Below are 21,125 nucleotides of genomic sequence, written 5' to 3' on the forward strand. Positions count from 1 at the left end.
GACAAAAGCTTTTTTACGAAAACAGTTTTGAAGAGGGTGTCACCTGTTTAAGAAATAAAATTCAAGTTCACTTTTGCAAAATTGATTTCCTTTCGTCTTTACAAAAAAATATGCACAAACAAACATACACTAGACGACAAATGGATTATTATTATTACAATTTTTTCATGAACAATTCTTTGCATCAATTATTTATGAAAACATAGTTCATTCTAATACAATATAAACCATGGAAATCAAGGTTTCACACGTGCAGGTTTCAACCGGCTAAAAAATCGCGTTGATTTTTGAGAATTTTTTTTTTGGAGACTGCTTTTGCGTTTTTGTTTTTTTTTTTTATATAACAAGTGCAATTTACAAAAAGTGGCGTTGATTTTTGGAAATTTTGTTGCTAACGGTCTCCCGCATTTTATTTAACAAGAACTTCGTGATTATATGGGAAAAAACTGCAAAAATCTGTCACCAAAAAAAAAAAATCTCACAAATCAACGCGATTTTTTAGCCGTTTGAAACTTGCACTTCATTAGACTAAAATTAAACGGGCTACAAAACTGCATACTGGAGGGCTTTCTAAAAATTCTGAATAAAAAGTTGAAAATTTTTATGAAAATTTGTTGAGTTTTTGTGAACTTTATTTATGTAAAACTTTGATTTATATGGTTTATATTATAGAATGAACTATATTTCTATAAATAACACAGGTTTCCAAAAAAAAGTTTCTGCATATTAAACCAAACCTCTATATCCCTATGAATGGAAATCTGCCTCTATCACGTCAGGTTCGAGGTCATTTGAAGGGCAAATAGCGAAAGATTCATTGAATAATCCTGAAAATTCATATATATGGCGTTTTCGACTCGCTGAACTCGTATCTGTCGTGGGCTAACGTCCATAATGTCAGGGTCGAGGTCATTTGAGGCTTAAATAGGAAAACAAATTTATTCAATAAAGATAAAAATGCATATATGTACATAGATTTTTGTTTTCGCTAAATCCGTATATGGGGTCCCTTGATTGTTCTAGGTTATCTCTGAGGTCATGCCAAGGTCATCTCAAGGTGAAATTCAGAAAAACTGTATTGAAATTTGAGGTTTATTCAATGAATTTTTCCCAACTTGACTTTCAAATGACCTCGAACCAGACATGATGGAGACCAACAGACTTCGGATTCAAATTCAGCGCGTCGAATAGCAAAGGGATATAGAGGTTTGGTTCAATATGCAGATTATTTTTTTTGTTGACCTGTGTAATTTATGCAAACAAATTTTCATGAAAATAATTCTGAGTATCATTTGTCGCCTAGTATTTATCAAATATACCAATGAGATATTGATACGAGTACGAAACAATGTGTTTGGTTTTTATTTTGTAATTTAAAAAAAATGTGACACCCTATAAAAATAATTTTAAAAATTTGTGTTTTTCATAAGTTGTATAAAGACTAGTTTCGAAATGTAAGTTGGGTTTTTATATTGAAATGGCTAATTCAGTTGAAATTCGGCAAATTGACCATCTTTTGGAACTTCGAAAAATTAAGCACCCTTTTTAAAATAAAATTTATTATTTTCGGTGATATAATTTATTTTCTTTTTTGTTACATTTGTGAAATCATGCCGGTAAACCAAGCTTAACGCGGATGGAGCAACGTGCAAAAGCCCGTTAAAAATATTTGTAAGTTGAATTTGGATTTCCTCGTAATATTAGCTTTAGACTTAAGTTCTTATTCCTGATGAGCACAGATGTGTTGGTAAAGCCCCATGTAAAACGACGTCGAAGTAAAAGTTTGCACATCCGCCACCCAGTAGAGAGCGCCTACACGTCTGATAAACTGCATATGCAAATTAACACATATGTATGTATGTATATATGTACATTAGACTGCAAAAAGTTGCGGTTTTTCCGACGGGATTACAAAATTTATTATATTTTACGAAGTCCACCAAAATATTTCGGAAAAATATTAAGATTTACGTGAGCTGGACCGATTTGAAAATACCTCCAAAAATGGAGTTTTTTATGAATAAAAATAAAGAATTTTTTGAAAAATGTCGCCTCAGATGACAAAACAGATTAAGCTTAAAAAATCTGCATAAAAATATTTAAAAATATTTTCAACGGGATCGTAATAATGAGATTTTTTATGATGTTTTTTTTTTTACTTTTTTCAAAGATAGATTTACGAAAAACTTGAATAACTGGGCCAAAACTGTTCTTTTTTTGACTTATGAGGTCTCAGTAGAAAGGTGTTTTCTCACTATTTTTATTTCTGTGCAAAAAAAAAGTCATTCGAGTCCCATTTTTTTTTTTTTTCAAATACCAACACATCTTAATTCAACTTGGAATGACGCTCGTTCATCCTACCTTTCTCTTTCATCCTTTAAATGAGTTTATTAGCAAATAAATAAAAAAGTATGAGAAAATACCTTTCCAATGATACCGCACAAGTCTAAATCGTAAGAGTTTAGGGTCAGTTAATCAAGTTTTTCTTATACCAGTCTTTGAAAAAATCATCAAAAAACTCATTATTACCATTCCGTTGAAAACTTTTTTTTTAATTTTTTTTTTTTAATATTATTATGCAAATTTTTTATGCTTAAACCGTTTTGCATTTGAGGGGATTTAAAAAAAAAAAAACATCTTTAAGAAATTATTTTTATTCATAAAAAGCTCCATTTTTGGAGGTATTTTCAAATCGGTCCAGCTCACGTTAATCTTAATATTTTTCCGAAATATTTTGGCGGACGTCTTAAAATATAATAGATTTCATAATTTCAATGGAAAAAGAGTACCGATTTTTTTTTGCATGGGGAGTGATGCAGTCTAATATACATATGTACATATGTAGCTACAAATTTGCACGCTTACAACGGTCAATGCATCGACGAGTAGTAGGCAGACCAGATTGTTGATGTTGATGCTTCAGCGATCGCGTGTCATCTTATATTTTATTTGAACTCATGACAACGGCAATTTAATGCCAAACAACCTGACTGAAGTAAAATAAACAAAAGTATCATCCTCTAACCATGCCTCGTGACCGAGAAGATTCCCTAAGTTAGATATGTATGTAAGGTCCTAAGCACCGAAACGCTATGTTGAACATAACAGGCATAAAACAATCAGCAGAGAGAAGCAGCAAAATGATCTAACCAAGCGACTTCCCGGCTTTCGAGTGGATGCGAGTCACTCACTACGAGTATTAAGGCTCTTGACATTGAAAACAAACAAACAAACGCAACAAATCCAGTTTACTGCTGAAATCTGGATGGAGAACCATAAAATGAGCGCTGTATCAATGTATCAATTATGCAGGAAATTTCGCGCTGAGTAAAAGGCCAAAGATGAGGCAGAAGCCAATTTAGTTGCTGCTGAGACGCGAATCAAGACAGAACCAAGAATATTTGAAAAGCCGGTGAAATTTCAGTCGCGCAACCGGGGAACAGTGATATTTGCATATCGGTATAACAGCACAGGAGCATACATACATACATACATATGTATGTACATTGAAAGCTTGGTCTAATTAATGAAGTCTGAAGTCAACAGTGCAAGAATGTGGTCTGTACTTTTTGCGATCTTCTTCTTCGGCGGTTATATTTGTGAAAATTGTGAGTTACAATGGAATTATTTTTCGGTCATATATGTAAACAAATATATACAGTATGTATGTAGATATGCATGTAAATAACAACTTTTCCTTAAACTCCTCAGCAGCTTTGGCTCAGGATGCGTTGCGTGGCATTGTTTTCCCCAAGGAAAGTAGTGATAGCACCTGCTTTGTGGATACAACGAAAAAAGTACGTGGCACCTGCAAAAATCTAGCCGAATGTGGTTCAGCGCTAAGGCGTTGGAAGAATCAAAATATACGTCCACAAACTTGTTATTTCAATAAATTCGAACATATAGTATGTTGCGAAATCGAAACGAGTCCTATATTGGAGCCAATCTTATATATGAAACCGATGCAGGTGAAGCGACGCAGTGAGATGGGTAAGTTGGTTAATTTACTTTCGAAAGGTAAATGGCATCAAGGCGGGAAATAGTAATTAAAAATCAACTGAATTTATTCTACAATCATAGCTGAGTTTGTTGAGCTTCACAAACTACTGGAAGAATAGAATTTTCACAGAATTTGTATGGATGTTTTCATAGATCAGTAGTGCATTTCTGTAACGATCAATATTCAACTTGCTCTCAAATTATTCTGTTATAGACTTTGAAATCAATACTGAATGAATTAATTACTTCGTTTGTATGAAATTTAATATTTTCTGGATTATTAAATAAATAAATAAATATTCCCGATTGAAATGATCGATTTGATGTGCATACATACATATAATTTAGTCGATATCTCGATCGAGAATTTAGTCGATTTCTTACAGAAACACACTACAGGTCTAGATATTGTCTAAAAATTTAGCCTTTAAGGGCTGTTTGCAGCTCTAGAAAAACGAAAAATTTATACAAAACCACGCACAAGAAATGGAAAAGAAATTTTCTTCAAGCAAAATTTCTTAAATCAGTTTGCAGCTCTCACGAAAAAAGTTCTAGAATATTTATTTCTTCAAGAAAATTTACAGCAAGAGCAAAGTACTTTTTCAACCAACAGAAATAATGAAAAATATTTCTTATGATTTTTCTTGAGAGCTGCAAACAGCCCTTTAGGCGTCACTGAAATCAAGATAAATAATTGAAACATAATTAAAGAGGCATTCTTATTCCGTTATTCGCTAAAAAATTAAGTAATTTAAACTGCGTTTTCGTTAAGCGACCCTCGTCGTAAAACGTCGATGAGAACTCTTTTGGAGTGTATCATGGCGATGTTATATCTCTCTACTTGAAATGAAATTCATCTCTTACCAAATCCATTTTTTTTTTTACTATTTTTATACGAAATTCTCTTGGTATCGGATCAACAAAGGTGTAAAGATTGGAATGGAGCCTTTGGACTTCAACTTCTTTCAATTTGCGCTTCCATAGTTAGGCTTGTCAAGCTGCTCAAACGATTAGGATATGCAAAATAAACACAAATTAACCAGCCTAGGGTAAAGTAAAAATCATTAACAGGCATAATAAGTCTAAGCAGGGCCAAGCTTTAGCTGTTTGTTTCGAGAAAAGTTTATGAAGCAAAAGTTGCATTTAAGTTATTAAGGTACATGTAAATACGTACACGTTACATCCTGGTACTTTTAAATTGATATGTTTATATGTGCGTGCGTGTTACTGAATGCCATATATGCTTACAAAGATATTTAGTTCATGGGGCAAGAGACTCGTCATCGCACAACCAATTGAATCTAATTATGAACATTTAAACAAGACAATTATTTCATGCTGTGATAGGGATCAGTGCAATTAAGTAAAAAAAGAGAAAATAAGAGAAATGGGAATGCATTCTGAAATTACAGCCGAGATGGCATTAATGCAGATAAATTCAATTATTTTGTTGATCTCACTTGATCCGTAAATGTGTATGTATGTGTATGCACAGATGATAACACTTGTGATAAAAGGTTACATAAATGTATGAATGTTTATTTTTTCAAAAGTACTTAGCATTAAATTTATGTTTTCAGGACCTAACGTCTTACAATGAATCTTCTACGTGCATATGTTCTAAATGTAAGGCAATCCCAATTTTTTTTTGTTTATTTAGCCTAATCTGTGGGTCACCTTTTACATTCTCTGAAACGAAACAGTTCCCTCTACTGTAGTAAAATAGCTTGCCAGCAGGTGAAGTAAAATACTAAAGTGTAATTCTTAACAGAGTTACGGATTGGGACCGTAACACTGATATCCGTTTAAAGAAAGTTGAAAGCCTCGAAGTCGGCAACGTTCAAATTTAAGAGGCTAAAGAGTGGGCACAATTCTTCCTAGTTTAACATCACTATTTCGCATCACATGGTGGCTTCTTCCTCTTCTTCTTCAAAATTATTCTTTACTTTCTCATTCTTTCACTATTATGACGTCGCGCCCAGTTGCTCTCAGCTAGATTAGCGCAATCTTGTATTCAATCATTCTCGATTCTGCATAAGAGCTGACGCATTCACCTTATCAGCTCTTCGCCGCCGTACTGGAATAAGCCGTAAGCTCCAGCAGCTTTGTTGTTTTTCAGCCGCATAATCGCTATTCGTTCCTCGTCATAGTTAGGCGACGAGGTTCGTCTTATTCTCTAGTTTCAGTGCTGTTACCATTTAGTAGGGTGGAAAATGTTATCTCCATATTTTAAGTACATACGTTCTGGACATCGGTCACTAGGTCACCATAGTTGTTCTTACAGGAGTTCGACCTGGGCCCGAATCGCGGCATTCGTGATCGAGTGATTACTCGTAGCTATTTTCTCCACAATACAATTTAAACGGACGAAGCACACTCGCTATCGAATGCCGCGATCTTAAAATCAAATTTCGATTCGTGTTACGTTCGATATCGAATGCCGCGATTCGGGCTCTGGTCTTAAAACCTTCCATAAGTCGCCAAACTCTCTGATAAAATTTGCGGCCATCTTTTCTGTTGAACAGCACTTCAAGCTCTTTGCACTCGCGTATTTCGGCCTCTCTCTTCTTATTGCGGCAAATACGTCTCGCTTCCCTCTACAGTTCCCTATAACGGTCCCACATTTCTCGCGTTGCGCAAGATCGCAGCGTGACCCTGTAGGCGCCATCTTTTTTCTATTCGGCTTCTTCACACTCCTCATCCTACCAGTTCTTCTTTTGGGCTCGCTGAAATCCTACTACTTCTTCGGCGGCAGCACTTAATAAGCGTGAAATGTGGTTCCACTGCTCGCGTATGTCGGTTTGTTGAAGAATGCTCTCAGAGATCAGGTGTAATAGTCGAGAGGCGAATAAATTGGCGGTATTTGTGATTGCAGCTTTAAGCTTCTCTCTGTCAGAGCATGGGCGAAGATGAGCGAGATGTTGAAGAATCTCACTTTGATGCAGGTTGTGGCTAGACATTCGTCCACCGGGTGAACGACCAGAACTCGGCAAGGCAGCCTCTCTGCCACCACAAATCCAGGAGGTTTAAATACGAAAGTATTTAAGTACTTATGCATTATTATTATTATTATTACTGATACATATGTGTGTATGCAAGTCTAAATCGTGTTTTTTTTTTTCTTTGCAGAATGTGAATCTCAACAAGGTACCTTTCATACAACTGTGGTGAATGGCCAGCCAGCGGCACCTAGAGAATTTCCCTACATGGTAATTACTCAATAGCGAAAAAATATGCGTACAATTTTATTTAAATGCCTATGTAATAACATCACTTTTTTTAGGCTGCAGTGGGTTGGCTGTCCAACAATGATAAAGGCAATTCCTTTTTCTACTGCGCCGGCGTATTAATATCACCGCAATTCGTGTTGACAGCAGCGCATTGCACGGGCTTGGGCGGGTAGGTTTTTAATGGGAACTACTACTAAATACTACCTTTTTTGATTGTTTAAAGCTGCATTTGGTATTTAAATACTTACATACATATGTATTTAATTTACACAGACAATCGCCTACAGTGGTACGAGTGGGCGGCACTAATATCACCGATCCGCAAACACCAAATATACCCATTAAGAGAATCATAGTGCATCCAGGTTATAGGAGCGGTGCATCTTATAATGATATTGCATTATTGGAATTGGCACAGGAATCAAGGTTTCATACATAAATAACTAAATTTCGCGAACTTTATACCAATAAAATGGTTTATCATTCCTTTATTTTTAAGAGAAACTCCAGCTTGCTTGTGGAACCAGTACGATGTACCACATAACAATGTAACAGCTCTCGGTTATGGGCACACGCAATTTGGTAAGAACACTTTTAAAAGGTACTGTACGCAATTGAGGTGATTAGTGTTTTTTTTTTGTGTATCTGTGATTTTCAGCTGGCACCAACTCCAATGTTTTGCAGAAAGCCACTTTATTTGTTGTACCCAATGACATTTGTATACGTTACTATATGCCAGATGAGAATATTCTGCAGCAAGGTTTGGCCAGCACACAGATATGCGCTGGTGATCAGGAAAATCGTCGCGATACGTGCCAGGTAATGTGCTCTAAATAGTACGCAATTGACTTTTTTCGCTTCATGTCAAACATTTTTTTTTTTTCAGGGCGACTCTGGCGGTCCGCTAATCATGAAAGTCGATCGCGACATCACCTATTCGTATGTGATTGGTATAACCTCATTTGGACAGGCTTGTGGCGGTGCACCACCAAGCATTTACTCACGCGTTTCAGCGTACATCGACTGGATAGAGGACATTGTATGGCCGATAGCACAGCTGAGTGGTTTCGGAGTGAATGGTTAAAATTTTGGCGTAGAGAGAGGGAGAGAGAAGAGAAATGATTATAATTATGTATAAAACTAAGAGAGAATATTTGGAATTTTTAGATGTAGCTTTAAGTAAAATACAATTTGAAAAACTACTATTTGTAGATTTGTAACGCAGACCCATCATAACATGTCGCCCATTTACCGGAAGTCCGAAACAAAGCCCTTCTTATTTGGTGTTTGGCCGAGCTTATCCTCCAATTTGTCTGGGCGTCCTGGTGTTATAACAAAAATGGAAGGACCTACAATTTTATGCTACCTATGCTAACGGCAAATGCTGCTAATAAAAAAAAAATTCATTTTAGATGTTACTCGGCCCAGTGATCGTACCCAGTTCATATGGAGTGGCAGTCCGCACCTCACACCACTCGGCTTCCGCTCGTAGCTTAATCTATGGATTATATTTTGCGGTCGGCTATGGTGTAGTGGTTAGAAGTGCCCACTACCGTTCCGCAGGGCCTGGGTCCTGGTCAAAAAAAAGGAAAGAAAAAATATTTTCTATTAGCGTTCGCCCCCTCTGCAAGAAATGACAAACCTCCGAGTATTTTCAGCCATGAAAAATAGCTTCTCATAAAAATACATTCGCCGTTTGGAGTCGGTGTAAAACTGTAAGTTCCTCCCCTTTGTGTGACAAAATCAAGGCGCACGCCAAAAATCGGAGGAGAAGCTCGGCCAAACACTAACATATTTTGTAAGTGCCAAGCTATTATTATTCACTAGAAGCCTATGTATGTATTTTTAGTTACTAATTATATCTGCGGATGGAGGAAAAAAATTATTAAGGCCATTTTTCACGCTTCTTGATTTTTTTAATTTATGGACTCTTGCCAGTAAAGACTGCAAATACCTTTTGTTGTATGACAATAAATTTTTCATTCAATAAAGATTAATTTGAATTCGCTTGTCAATAAGTTAATAATAAAAAATATATTTGACACAAGCTTTCCCAAATATCTTAACTCCTGCGCCACCTATCGGCAACATTTTTTGTGGAGTTATTCGTTTTCATGTTAATAATATATCGATCGCTGAGTGTAAGATCGACCTATCTCGGCAGCCAGTTCGTAAACGCTCTATCTCAAAAAACTTTTCAAGAACGCCCTACTTCAGAATTTAATTGAAAAACACCCTATCTCAAAATTCGGTTCAAAAACGCCCTATCTCACTACAAAATGTATTGAAAATATGCTGATATAGGGCGTTTTTGAATCGACAGCTGAGATAGGGCGTTTTTGAAACGAGTTCTGAAATAGGGCGTTCTTGAAAAATTGTTTGAGATAGAGGGTTTTCGAACAGGCTGCCGAGGTAGGTCGATCTTCCACTCAGCCATCGATATATTATAAATATAAACTAAATCAGACCATAATTGCGGGTTTCGAAAGTAAATCAACCACCGCGCCATCTACCAGCTAAATTTTGTGCGGCGCTATTTATTTCCATGTAATTAATACATAAATGTTCTAAATATGAAACAAATCGGCCCATAAATACGGTTTTTCAATTATCTCGACTCCTGCGCTACTAACGGATTAATTTACCTTTCATATTGCATTTTTATCGGGTTCGGATCCAAGTCTAACGTACAAACTAGAGATGGGCGCGGGATAGCGGTACCCGCGGGACGAAAACGAACAGCAAAGCAAAACAAAATCGGAAGATGCCAGATCTTTCATTATTATTTGAAAAAAATTCGAAAGACATGAACATTTTTATCAACCTTCGATCGGTTTGTGAACCACGCTACACACGTTGAAATCTCAACCGTCGTTTCAATTTGTTGTCCGTTTGTAGCCCGCTTTAGAGATATATATCGGGACCCATGGGACCCGCGGTACAGTTCTGAAAAACGTCTGGATGGCCGGGTTCGGGACTCAAAAATCGAATTTCTAGTACAAACATACTTAAATACATACACACAGAGCAAGTTAGATAAAAGCTTTTTTTATTTGCCGGTACAACCGTTTTTCGGTTTGTGCCGATATCAGAAAACTTCGCCAATTTCGTGTGTCTTTTGCAAAATTCACACTAAAAGTAGGTAGCTCTTCCTGCACTTAGTGTTTCCATTATGTTTGTGGTTGCCATTGGCCGTTGCCTACCCATGGGAACCAAATCGAAGGGTATTTTCACCACCTCATCACTAACATCGTAAAATATAGCTCCTACAGACATAACCTCAAATACTTAGACCAGGTTTAGAAATAATATCTTTATAGGTTTATCTTTTTCCAATTATCACTAAGAATGTTTGCGTTGATCATCAAATAAAACTCGAGAAGCTTGTCTTAACAGATCTCATGGTGGAGAAAATTTCTACATAACTCAAAGACACGCATGGCTTAGGTTAGATGGGTATTGTCGAACGGGATATATGTACTGAGACAGTATCGGTTGCCTAAATCGCTCAGGCCATTTTATAAAATAAGCCAAGACATTCAGAGCTTTATATCTTGAAGGCAGGACAGCTAAGCAGCAGTAAATTACCTCATCATATCAGCCTGATTTGGAAGAGTTCAGTATGGAGAAACATTAAAGTCAGAACAGGATATTGGGCCGTTTGGCTATCTGAATAAATGTAGACCTCAAAAGACATTGTTACACCACTGCTTCATAGAACGCTGCAGATAACTAAAACCCAAATAAGCAATTCCAACTTCGAAGTTTTCAAACATTATCCAGTTTCTCTCTTTCAAAGCCGACGCCGATCAGATGGATTTTCACTCCGTCTTAACTGTGCTAATAGGACATTCAGTGCCATGTACACCTTCACAGCCTTTCAGCTTCATCCGACTCGGAGAGCTTAAAAACAAGGAATTCCGCTGCGTCTATGGACGCTGGTCATAAGGCATCTGGTGTTAGGACGGCCAAGTTGAAAGATGATGTAAATATGTAGGTGGATTGGGACATGGGGGCTTTATCTGCGGGGAGGGTAATTGTTTGCCAATTCAGTTTATAGAAGATAATTAGTTGTTGAGCCGATTGCAACAGGATCTTTCTCGCACGAGAGAACCTCCGCTTGGAATATACTCGAGTCTACCCATGGAAACTGCGATCTTTTTGTTCATGGACTAAAAATGCCGACTGCAATGCTCTCGGTTGTTTTTGAGTTTGCTACATACTAGAGAGTTCAGCTGGAAGTATTTCTCAATATTTGCGGCGTTCCAGCTTGCCTTGTTCCCTAGATTTATGCGGATGTTCTTTTCGAAGTTAACAATTTCTGTGGGAAGGTTATGGGTATCTGAGCCCTGAGAGATTCCATATTCCGAGATGATACCACATTCTCCTTACCCCATCCTTCTGTGCCCATCATTATTAGTTGCGATCCCGTACGAGTCCGGACTAGTCAGAAATGGTCAGAATCAGTCAGATTTTACTGGAAATCGATCCCGTACTCGGTTCTCTGACTATTGAGAGGACAAAAAAGAGAGTAAATACGGTTCTCTCTCTGTCAGAAGTTACCAGTTTTAGTCCGAGAATTTTTTGCTGGTAAATTCTGGTAAATGTGTCAAACGATCAGCTGTAGTGTGTTTGGCAACCAAATTGTAAACAAAAGAAAAGTTCAATCTGATAATTCATGTTGAAAAGTATTTAATTACTTGTTTAAGTGGATTCTAATGAATTTGAAAGTATTTTTGGTTATTTACATGTGTGAGATGAGTGTGTTTACATACAAAATAAGCAAAAATTTACAACCAAAATTTAGAGGTTATGTTGAAGTTGACAGAAGTTACCATTTTTTACTAGAAAGCGATCCCGTACTTTTCAATGTTACTCTCTCGCTCTGAGCGAATTTTTATTTTTTGACAGTTTTACTAGTCCGAGTCCGAGGAATACGGGATTGCACCTAATATTAGAAGGCAACCAGATGGCGAAGAATATGGATGACGGGGAATAAGCTAGGAAGATCGGTGAGATATATAGGCAGTAAGTTTTCCGAAGGGGCTGTTGGTCTATTGACAACACAGTACAGTCTGCCGCTGTAGCTAAATGATTAGAGATGCGTACAACACGCTGTAGGACCTGGGTTCGATTCCTGCCTGGGCAAGAACTAAATTGGAAAGTTTCTTCTAGCAGCGGTCGCTCCTCGGCACGTAATGGCAAAGCTCCTAGTGCTTTTCTGCAATGATAATGCTTCATCCGATCTGGAAGTGTCCAATACATCAAATATTGCCCCCGTCGAAAGTAAGAAAGAGTAAAAGACGTTGTTTTTAGTTTTTACGTATACCTAAAATAATTAGGTGATTTTTCAAAACTTTTATTGTTTTTTTTTGTATTACGCTTTACTTGGTAATTTGTTTTTTCTTTGAATATTTTCTAGCGTATTTTTTTTCATATTAATTTTACATTTTTATACAATGGATTTTTTGTTGTTTTTTTTTTAAGTTACGTTAAATAAAAATTTTTTAAATTACACGAACTAATATTTATATTAATTTTTAATGTTTTCATATGTACATATATGTATGTATATATACTATATATATAGATATATTTAAATATACTACGTAAGTAAAATTACAAATTTCACATTTCCTTCAACGATTTGTATTTGTTTATTAATTTTTTTTTTTGTATTCAACTGAAGATATCATTCGCCGACTGTCGCACTATTTAACTACATTATTTACTATGTTGTATGTATGTATGTAGTTAGTACTCGTGTATACATTTGCAGACTTGTGTGTTGTTGTTGTTTGCACGTATGGGTATGTTTGTAAGTTTGAGTTTACAGAAAGAGTTGAATATTTGTTTGAAAAGGTTTTGGAGTGCATACAAACATTTATACATAGTATGTATATATGTATGTACAGTATCGGACATATCATTTTGGACCAAATACAAAACGATATTGTTTGCCACTTGTTTATTTATTAATTTTTATGAATTTTCTATTAAAACACAGTTATTCTCTCTCATATACCATAAAAACCCAATTATAAAATTTTGTAGAGCACTGAAAAAAAAAACAATTCATAAAATTTTAATACAAATTTCGATTTTGTTTCTCAGAACTGCTAACATTTTTTTTTAGTAGATACACAGTTTTATAGCCCTTTAAATTTAAGTATAATAATCGGCAGTTTTAAATGTCTAGGAATTACCGTTGAGAATTTTTGTGCGGCATTTGCTTCCATTTAACGAGTAAATACAAATTTATTTTTACATGGAAGAAAACCGCAAGAATGTATACTCAAAAAAGTTTTACACTGCTAAGAAAAACGTTTGAAATTTGGATGACAATTTGATGATTTTTTTTCAGTGTTCTACAAAGTTTTAAGCTTGGATATGGTATTTGTGAGAGATTGAACTGTATTTTAATTGAAAGATCTTAAAAATTAATAAATAAACAATTAAGTCGCAAAAAATATTCAATCAAAAGTGATATGTCCAACGCTGTAGATAGGTGTCTATGTATGTATGTATATATGTACATACCACATACTTTGAAGTAGATGTTTGCTAATTTTTTTGCACTATTCAATTGAATTGCTCAGCCTCATTGTGTACGTCGTAAATAAGACTAAAATGCACGACTCGAAGTCGTTGACATTGCCTATTGTCGGCCTGAAATAAGTAGACGACGAAAACTGTCGAAAATTATGCAGCGCTGCCATGCTGTTTTCCCATTTTAATACACTAGTCGAATCGGATTTTTAGGCAATGCCATGCACTTTTCAATATGACTCGACTCTCGATAAACGACTTGCATTCGACACGACACTCGCAATGATGCTGATTATTTTTTAAACAGTAAGTTCATCATACATACTATGTACATACGAATACATATTGCTAATAGAGCGAGGGAAAAAATATTTTATAAGAATTTTTTTTACTCTTTTGTATGTACGCACGTATTTTAGTTGTATTTTTTCGTAATTCTTAATTAACGTGAGGGCTTCGTGTTTGTGTGTCGCCTTGATATTTTCGTGTTCTTGCGGGTAGTTTGCGACTGATAAAACTGTCGGCTACTCTACCTCATGATGCTGCGTTACGTTGCAATTAATGCAGTTCAAATGTATGTATGTATGCTTACTACGTAAGTACAATTTTAGCTGTTGTTAAATTGTTGTTGCTGCTGTTTTTTTTTTTTTGCCAACACAGTGCGCATCTCACCCAACCACTTCCCTAATTTATACAAAAAAATTGCATCATTATTTTTTCAACTTTGCATAGCCACCGAATTCAGTTTTTAGATGAGTTTCTTTTCATTTGAGCCACGGTATTCTAGAATTCTTCTATTACGATGTTTTTAGGTTTTTTTTCTTCTGACTTAGTACACAGATATGAACTTGTTCTCGATAAAATGTTCTTATTTTTTTTTTGCGTAACGTATTGGCATTAAAAATTCTATGTATATTTACCTAATTTGAGTTTTGTTATCGGTTCTAAAGCAAAATACATTCAAATAGAATTCATTTTTTTAGTGTTGGCGTTAGTTCTTTTTTTCATATTTAAATTTTTTTTTTGATGTAACTTTAGCTAAAAGAATGGCATATTACAAAAACATTTTCACTTTAAAATATTCAATTCAATTTAATTTTGTTTTCTTAAAGATCCTTAGATTATTTTTCAAAATTTAGTTCATAAAAAACATACGAAAACAATTCAGCTAAATGGAATGGGTGTATTACATCTTCTTTTTTAAAATAAAACTACTTTTTCTGCGATTAATTTCGAAGTACGCAGCGCTCCACGGCGTATACGTAACTAGGTGGTTGTAATTGAGTGCTTGGCGGGCATACAACAAACAGCACAACACACAACTTACTATGTACTAGATGTGGAAAGGTTAAATTGCAAAAACAAAACAATGCATACAAATGCCGACAGCGAAAGCCACACGAATGGATGCAAAACCGAGTTTTTTTCTTATAAGAAAATATGTATTAAAAAAATAACACTGTAAGCAAAACTTCAAGTTTTGAAATGACACAAAAAAAAACGCAGAAGTATGTATGTAAACTTAGTTTTGGTTCGCAGATTATGGTCCTATATACCGTTTTTCTATATCAGGTCACTTTCGCTTTAAAATAAAAGATTTTTTGAATATTCATTTGATTGGTGTTAAGGCCAATTCTTTTACAAAAACAACAAGCGTTGTTCTTCGTTTATAGAAAATTTGTTGATAAATAAAGTTGTAAATGGTCAAATGTAAATTTCTTTTTTATAAAATATGACTAGGAAAGAATGTTACTCATACGGCATGTATAATCTATTAATGAAATCATATCGCTACCCAAAAGTGCCAAGTCCACTTTTCTCCAAAATTTAGTTTTTGATGCAGAATGACAGATAATGCGAAACTACATCGATTTTTCGTATCTCCTGAACAATTTCAAAAAAATTGTAACGATTTGTATTTTTGTGTGGAAATTATAATGCATTTTCATTTGACCATTTCTAACTTTACATATTTATCAATAAATTTTCTTCGTTGATAGCTTGATGTTTTTGTAAAAGAATAGGATTTGACAGCAATCAAAAGAATTTACAAAAAAAAAACTCTTTTATTTTTTGATTTTTCCGTTAAAATTTGCATTTTTTTTATTCATAATGCAAAAATCTTGCGAAAATTACCTTATCTATAAAAACGGTATAAAAGGCCGTAATCTACGACCCAAAATTAAGTGTACGAGTATCATCGCTTTTTTTTGTCATTTTAGCCAACCTACAGTGTAATTTAGGGTTTTTAAAATAACCTTTTTTTATTTCACTGCGAAAAATATTCTATGTTTTTGACTAAACTCTTCTTTGTTGTTGTTTTTCTATTCGTGCACCATACATATCGCTAGCTTAGAGTGAAAAGTTGCTAAGTCCACTGTTTATGAAAACTCATATTTTGATATAGGAGGCTAGAGAAATTGAATACCCATCGTTTCGAAAATTATAAAGGTACTTGTGTTATTTTTTCCTCTTCATAAGCACTAAAAGGAAAATTTGCTAAGTCCAAAAGAAGCACCACAAATCCGATAAGGCCAAAATAATACGGCATCTTTTAATAAATATCGAATCCTTCTGATTCTTATGGAGTTTTGCTTTGCTTTAAACGCGCAAATTGTTTGATTCAAAGTCTTGCGAAATAGTTAAAGAAAATGGCTATAGGAAAATTGTTTCCTCTCCTGTAAAATTTTTAAAATGGGACTTAGCAACTTTTCTTTCTAAGCTAGCGATATTGTACCTTATGTCTACTGTAGATTATTGCAAAGGACAACAACGGCCGAGTGTCGTCTTGTGAACGAAAATGAGAATATTAAGTAACCATTATCTATTTATTAAAAAAAAAATATAGATACATATTTACTGCTACATATTATGTACATAGGTCTGTGTGTATTTACAAATATTTGTATGTAATTATTTATAAATTAAACTGGAGCGCAAAGTAAACGAGTGCTAGCACATCAGTTGCGAGGAGGGCTATAAAAACGAGCAAAATACTATCTATACACGACATGCTATAATTTCTTCTCAGGCGGTTCCCTTAAAAAACTACATAAAGTGAAGGAATGCTTCTTGAGCGCGCTAAAACGTGGGTCTAACTCTCGAGATGACACCCGAAATTACCAAAAAATTTTACAATTAGAAATGGGTTGTTGGAGTTTGCGTTTGAGAGAATGTATTTTTTTTCAACTGTTTCTCCTGCTATTTCAAATTGGTTGCTGCCACTTAAAAATTCTATTATCATCAACTTTATAGCACTATATCTATTCATAATATACACTTTCATTTCAGTGGCGTTGCCTAACGGCAACTCAGCCGACGTTCCACTGCTATCCATAATAGAAACATTAATTCATTCAGAAGAAAATGTCGACTTAAAGTTTTTTCTCAATTGTTAGAACAGCAAAATTAGATGTGATAAAATATTAAACAAACTTTTCTGGCAAATCGGCATCACTGTAAAACTATAAGATTTTCAAGAAAACAATAAGGATAAAAAAATTTACTTTTTCCTGTTGGATCTGTTTCAACTTCTGTATAACTTTCGTGTAACGAACTGGCGCATATTCGAATATTCGATAGCCAACTTTGAAAATAGCACTTTGAAAACGCAAATAGCAGGATAGCTCTCTTTTATTTGCCTTACCAAGATTAATATCAATGCTTACATTCTAATCGAACTCTGGGTTGGAGTAAAAATTCATTGCGTATGTTTGCAATAGTTTAGTACAGTTTTACAAGTAGCAGCACACATATACATACATACATATGAACATATTTCACATAAGAGCCGAACTTTTCAGCTTAATTCCGAAAAAATAAGTGAGTTTAACTAGTGTGCATTTTTACCATATTTTACTATTTTACTTCCGTAAAGGTAAAAACGCGGGTCAGCATTGTAAAAAAAAAACCGCATCAAGTTTACGGCGACGATGTTCCAAACGCATTTCAGTTCGTGATTCAAGAAATTCCACGGTGATAGGTGATATCAGAGTTATTCAGGAAGTTCCAATTGATCAATCCAGAAATATAATATTTTAGGAACAAGCGCTCAATTTTCTACGCCGTTTATTTATGTACATATGTATGTACGACGTTGTGACTAACGGCCTCTAATCATTCATAACTGCAACATCACACTGCTGTGCTGCAATAATTTTGCGCTTGTGTGATGATGGAATTTCGGAGTTAAACATACAAATTAATAAAAATAAAAATATGTACACATGTATGTGTAGCACACACAATTAGACCACAATTAAAATTTCATACTCGGCATTTTCGCAACACCACACACTTTTCGATTCGCGTGGTTGATATCATTCCCGAATTTTTAAGATTGTATGAAACGCTAAAATTCACTGCGCTGTAGAGGTACAGAGAGACTTCGGTTGACTAATTGCACTTTGAAGGATTTTATAAGATCCGTTTTCGCCACGGTGAGTTGTCTCTCACATTCAGCAGTTAACATCTATAGTTCTTCAGAACAAAAATTAAAAATTAACTGCCACATGTGAGTTAACTCCCTAATGTGAAAACAGCGCTAAAGCGATCGCAGAACATTCCAATCCACTTCATTTAAAAGCAAAATGCGAATTGCAATAGCAGTTGACTCCTAACTCCAACTCCTAAGAGACAGCGACCAAGTGTTTTCAGCATCAAATTTTGGCATCAAATTCGTGCTCCGCTCTTCGCTGTAGTTGTCGTTACAAGCACAAAATCGCAGTTTTAATAATTATCCACTTGCTTTTTCCTTGCTCTGCTTGCCTACATTTGTTGGAGTTTCCTTACTTTCTTTAATATCTACTAAATAAGTATATACAAAGTATATACCCTGATGTGTTAGTAATTTTGCATAGTCTTAAATGTTTACGATATTAACAGATAGTGCTAATTCACCGTAAAACTATAGTTTCGAATAAGTCTTTAGAAAAAATATCGATAAAGTGAACAACATGGACAAATATGCACACAACTGGAAGGCGCGCGAATAAAAATGATTTTTACACACATTCTTTGTTTTCGCATATTTTGTTTTTTTTTTGCTTCGCTTTTGTAGATTTTGTTTTTTTTTTTTGCTTTGCTATGGTCGTTTTGTATTTAACCACAAAACAACACTTTTACTAAGTATAATATTTGACAGCTTAAAAAATTAATTTCATTTATAATTTAAAAGTGAGTAGTAGGTAAACGTAATAGTAAATTTAATAATAACAGCACATGGTATTTTTTTTTAATATTAAGTTATATATACTATATATGTATATGTATGTATGGATAAATCAAGTTCAAGCGAAATTGCTTATATATTCAGGAGGAGGAAACTTTCGAAAAAAAAACGACTTCAATATGCCAGGTGCGGGTGGGTGAGAAACATTGCGCGCTAGCTATGTAATGCTATGTCTTTAAAAAGTCACGAAAAATGCAGCATTGAAAAGCTGCACATCAGCAGCAATAATTTTCATTCATACATATTATATATATAGTATACATAGTAGGTATATGAATATTTGTATATACATAATTTTAGGTTTTTAAAAGAAAAATGAATAATAAAATTACAAACAATTCTTGCACTTAATCAGCTAATGGCTTGCTTACGTGATAAGTAAAAATCTTTAAGCTATTTTTAATGTGAAACTTAGCAAATAACAAAATCAGTAAAAATTAACGACTGTAATTATGTATGTAACTAGGTTTCTGTTGTTATTTCATAGTTAATGTTGCTTGTTTGTGTTGAAATGCGTAGGTGCCTAAGCACACGAAAGAAAAAAAAAGAAAAAAATTAAATACACCCGCCCTTTTCGTAAGCGCGCAAACTTTAAAACTCCTCTAAAATTGAACTGTGAATATAACTGCTGCCAAAACTCAATGCCTCTAAGAGGGGGGAAAAACAAAAACTAGTAGCCGCGCTTGATACGTGGAGTATGTATATGTGTGTAGTGTGCACAAAAGTTAATTCTTAAAACCCCACTAACATTATTCGGAAAAAATCAAACTTAGCTCAGACTTAGAATCGGTTGAGATTTGTAAAATGGAGTTTTGTGAAAATCTGTTTTTGTTTTAAAGAACATATCTCCTAGTAATGAACCAAAAAGCGTTTGAAATGCTATGAGCATCGAGTGCATGGTAGCGTACTTGGGCAAATTTGCTCTCATTTAGCACAAATAAAAAGAACGGCGAGGGTTGGAGGCAATGTAGCTTTCTTTAAATGAAACCTAATTAGACATACTGAAAAACAAAATTAATAAATAAATGAAAGAATTTAAAAATAATCAAAAGTAATAAAAATGCAAATTTAATAAATTGATAAAAAATTTAAAATATGCGAAACATTTTAAAAAATACAAAATTAAGAAATTTAAAATGGATAAATTAAAAAAAAACCAACTGAATAAAAATGTAACATATTAAATAACACGGCATCTTATAAGAGTTTTTGATGCTGATTAAAAGAATTAAAGAATTAAAAAAAATATTTGAACGTAATTTTTACAAAAAAAAAGGGAACTTTTAATTCTCAAAAGCTAGACGTTATAGAAAAATTTTGTAAATGGACTTGAAATAAGCAAAAAGTAGAGTGTTCGAGATCAAACTCGTGCAATTTTTTTGGACCGTGTAATTAAAAAAAAGGTAAAATTTTAAAGAAACATATTTTACGTAACTTTAAGTTAAAAAAGTTTAAATTACAATTAATTTTTGCATCTAGTTAATTTGCAATTAGGAAATTCACTAGCTGGCAACTGCAGTATTTTTATCCCTTTCGGTATATTCAATTTTATGACAATACGTCTTTTGAATTGATATTACAATTACAATCGCCAAAAATACTAATAATTTTTTTTTCCTGAAGATTCAAAAAAAATTGAGGTTAATGCTGGTTACGAAATCGACTAAATTTTTATGTAGCAAAGAAGCTTTATCGTTTTACTGCTCTTTAACAAAATGCGTATTCCCTCGAATGCCGACTTTTCTGAATATGTGAAAGGCACGATATCCAATAAATCCTATTTATTTGTGCTGTATAAATATTTTCTAAGTAATTACTTAGCAAATTGCGTCTAATACTTTTCGAAAACGCTCAATGCCAATATATCCTTAAAATAATTTTAAAATTAAATTAAAATAAAGTTAAATTAACAGTTTTACAATAACTTTTATTTAATACAAATTTTAAAAATCCCTCGAAGCGACTACCATGGTCTTCAATGCTCTATTCCACATTTTATTTCCATTATTCTAACAATTTGACTCCTTTTTCTCTCCGATAGCTACAGATATGATTCGCATATCTATTCTAAACTTTCCTAATTTTTCTCAGTTAATTGCTCAACCTATGCAAGCAAT

At 34.2% G+C, this 21,125-nt stretch overlaps 2 protein-coding genes across 3 annotated transcripts in view; one reads left to right on the forward strand and one right to left on the reverse strand.

Moving 5' to 3' along the window:
* Positions 1 to 21,125, reverse strand: part of LOC118733308 (non-canonical poly(A) RNA polymerase protein Trf4-1) — a 79,352-nt gene that overhangs the window by 49,677 nt on the left and 8,550 nt on the right. The window lies entirely within an intron of this gene.
* Positions 3,341 to 8,455, forward strand: LOC118733310 (serine protease snake-like). 2 transcript variants are annotated; one of them, XM_036462665.1, is made up of 9 exons: positions 3,341 to 3,453; positions 3,494 to 3,608; positions 3,715 to 3,990; positions 7,129 to 7,208; positions 7,283 to 7,398; positions 7,503 to 7,655; positions 7,729 to 7,811; positions 7,888 to 8,048; positions 8,116 to 8,455. In XM_036462665.1, the coding sequence occupies exons 2-9, from the start codon at positions 3,527 to 3,529 to the stop codon at positions 8,311 to 8,313; spliced, it is 1,149 nt and encodes a 382-aa protein (XP_036318558.1). In that variant the 5' UTR covers positions 3,341 to 3,453; positions 3,494 to 3,526; the 3' UTR covers positions 8,314 to 8,455. The 2 variants fall into 2 exon arrangements, with proteins under 2 accessions (XP_036318558.1, XP_036318557.1); XM_036462664.1 differs by having other exon boundaries at positions 3,345 to 3,453; positions 3,712 to 3,990.

The sequence above is a fragment of the Rhagoletis pomonella genome, unplaced genomic scaffold (assembly GCF_013731165.1).
Source record: "Rhagoletis pomonella isolate Grant_MI unplaced genomic scaffold, Rhpom_1.0 Rhpom_scaffold_00002, whole genome shotgun sequence".
Taxonomy (NCBI): Eukaryota; Metazoa; Arthropoda; class Insecta; order Diptera; family Tephritidae; genus Rhagoletis; species Rhagoletis pomonella.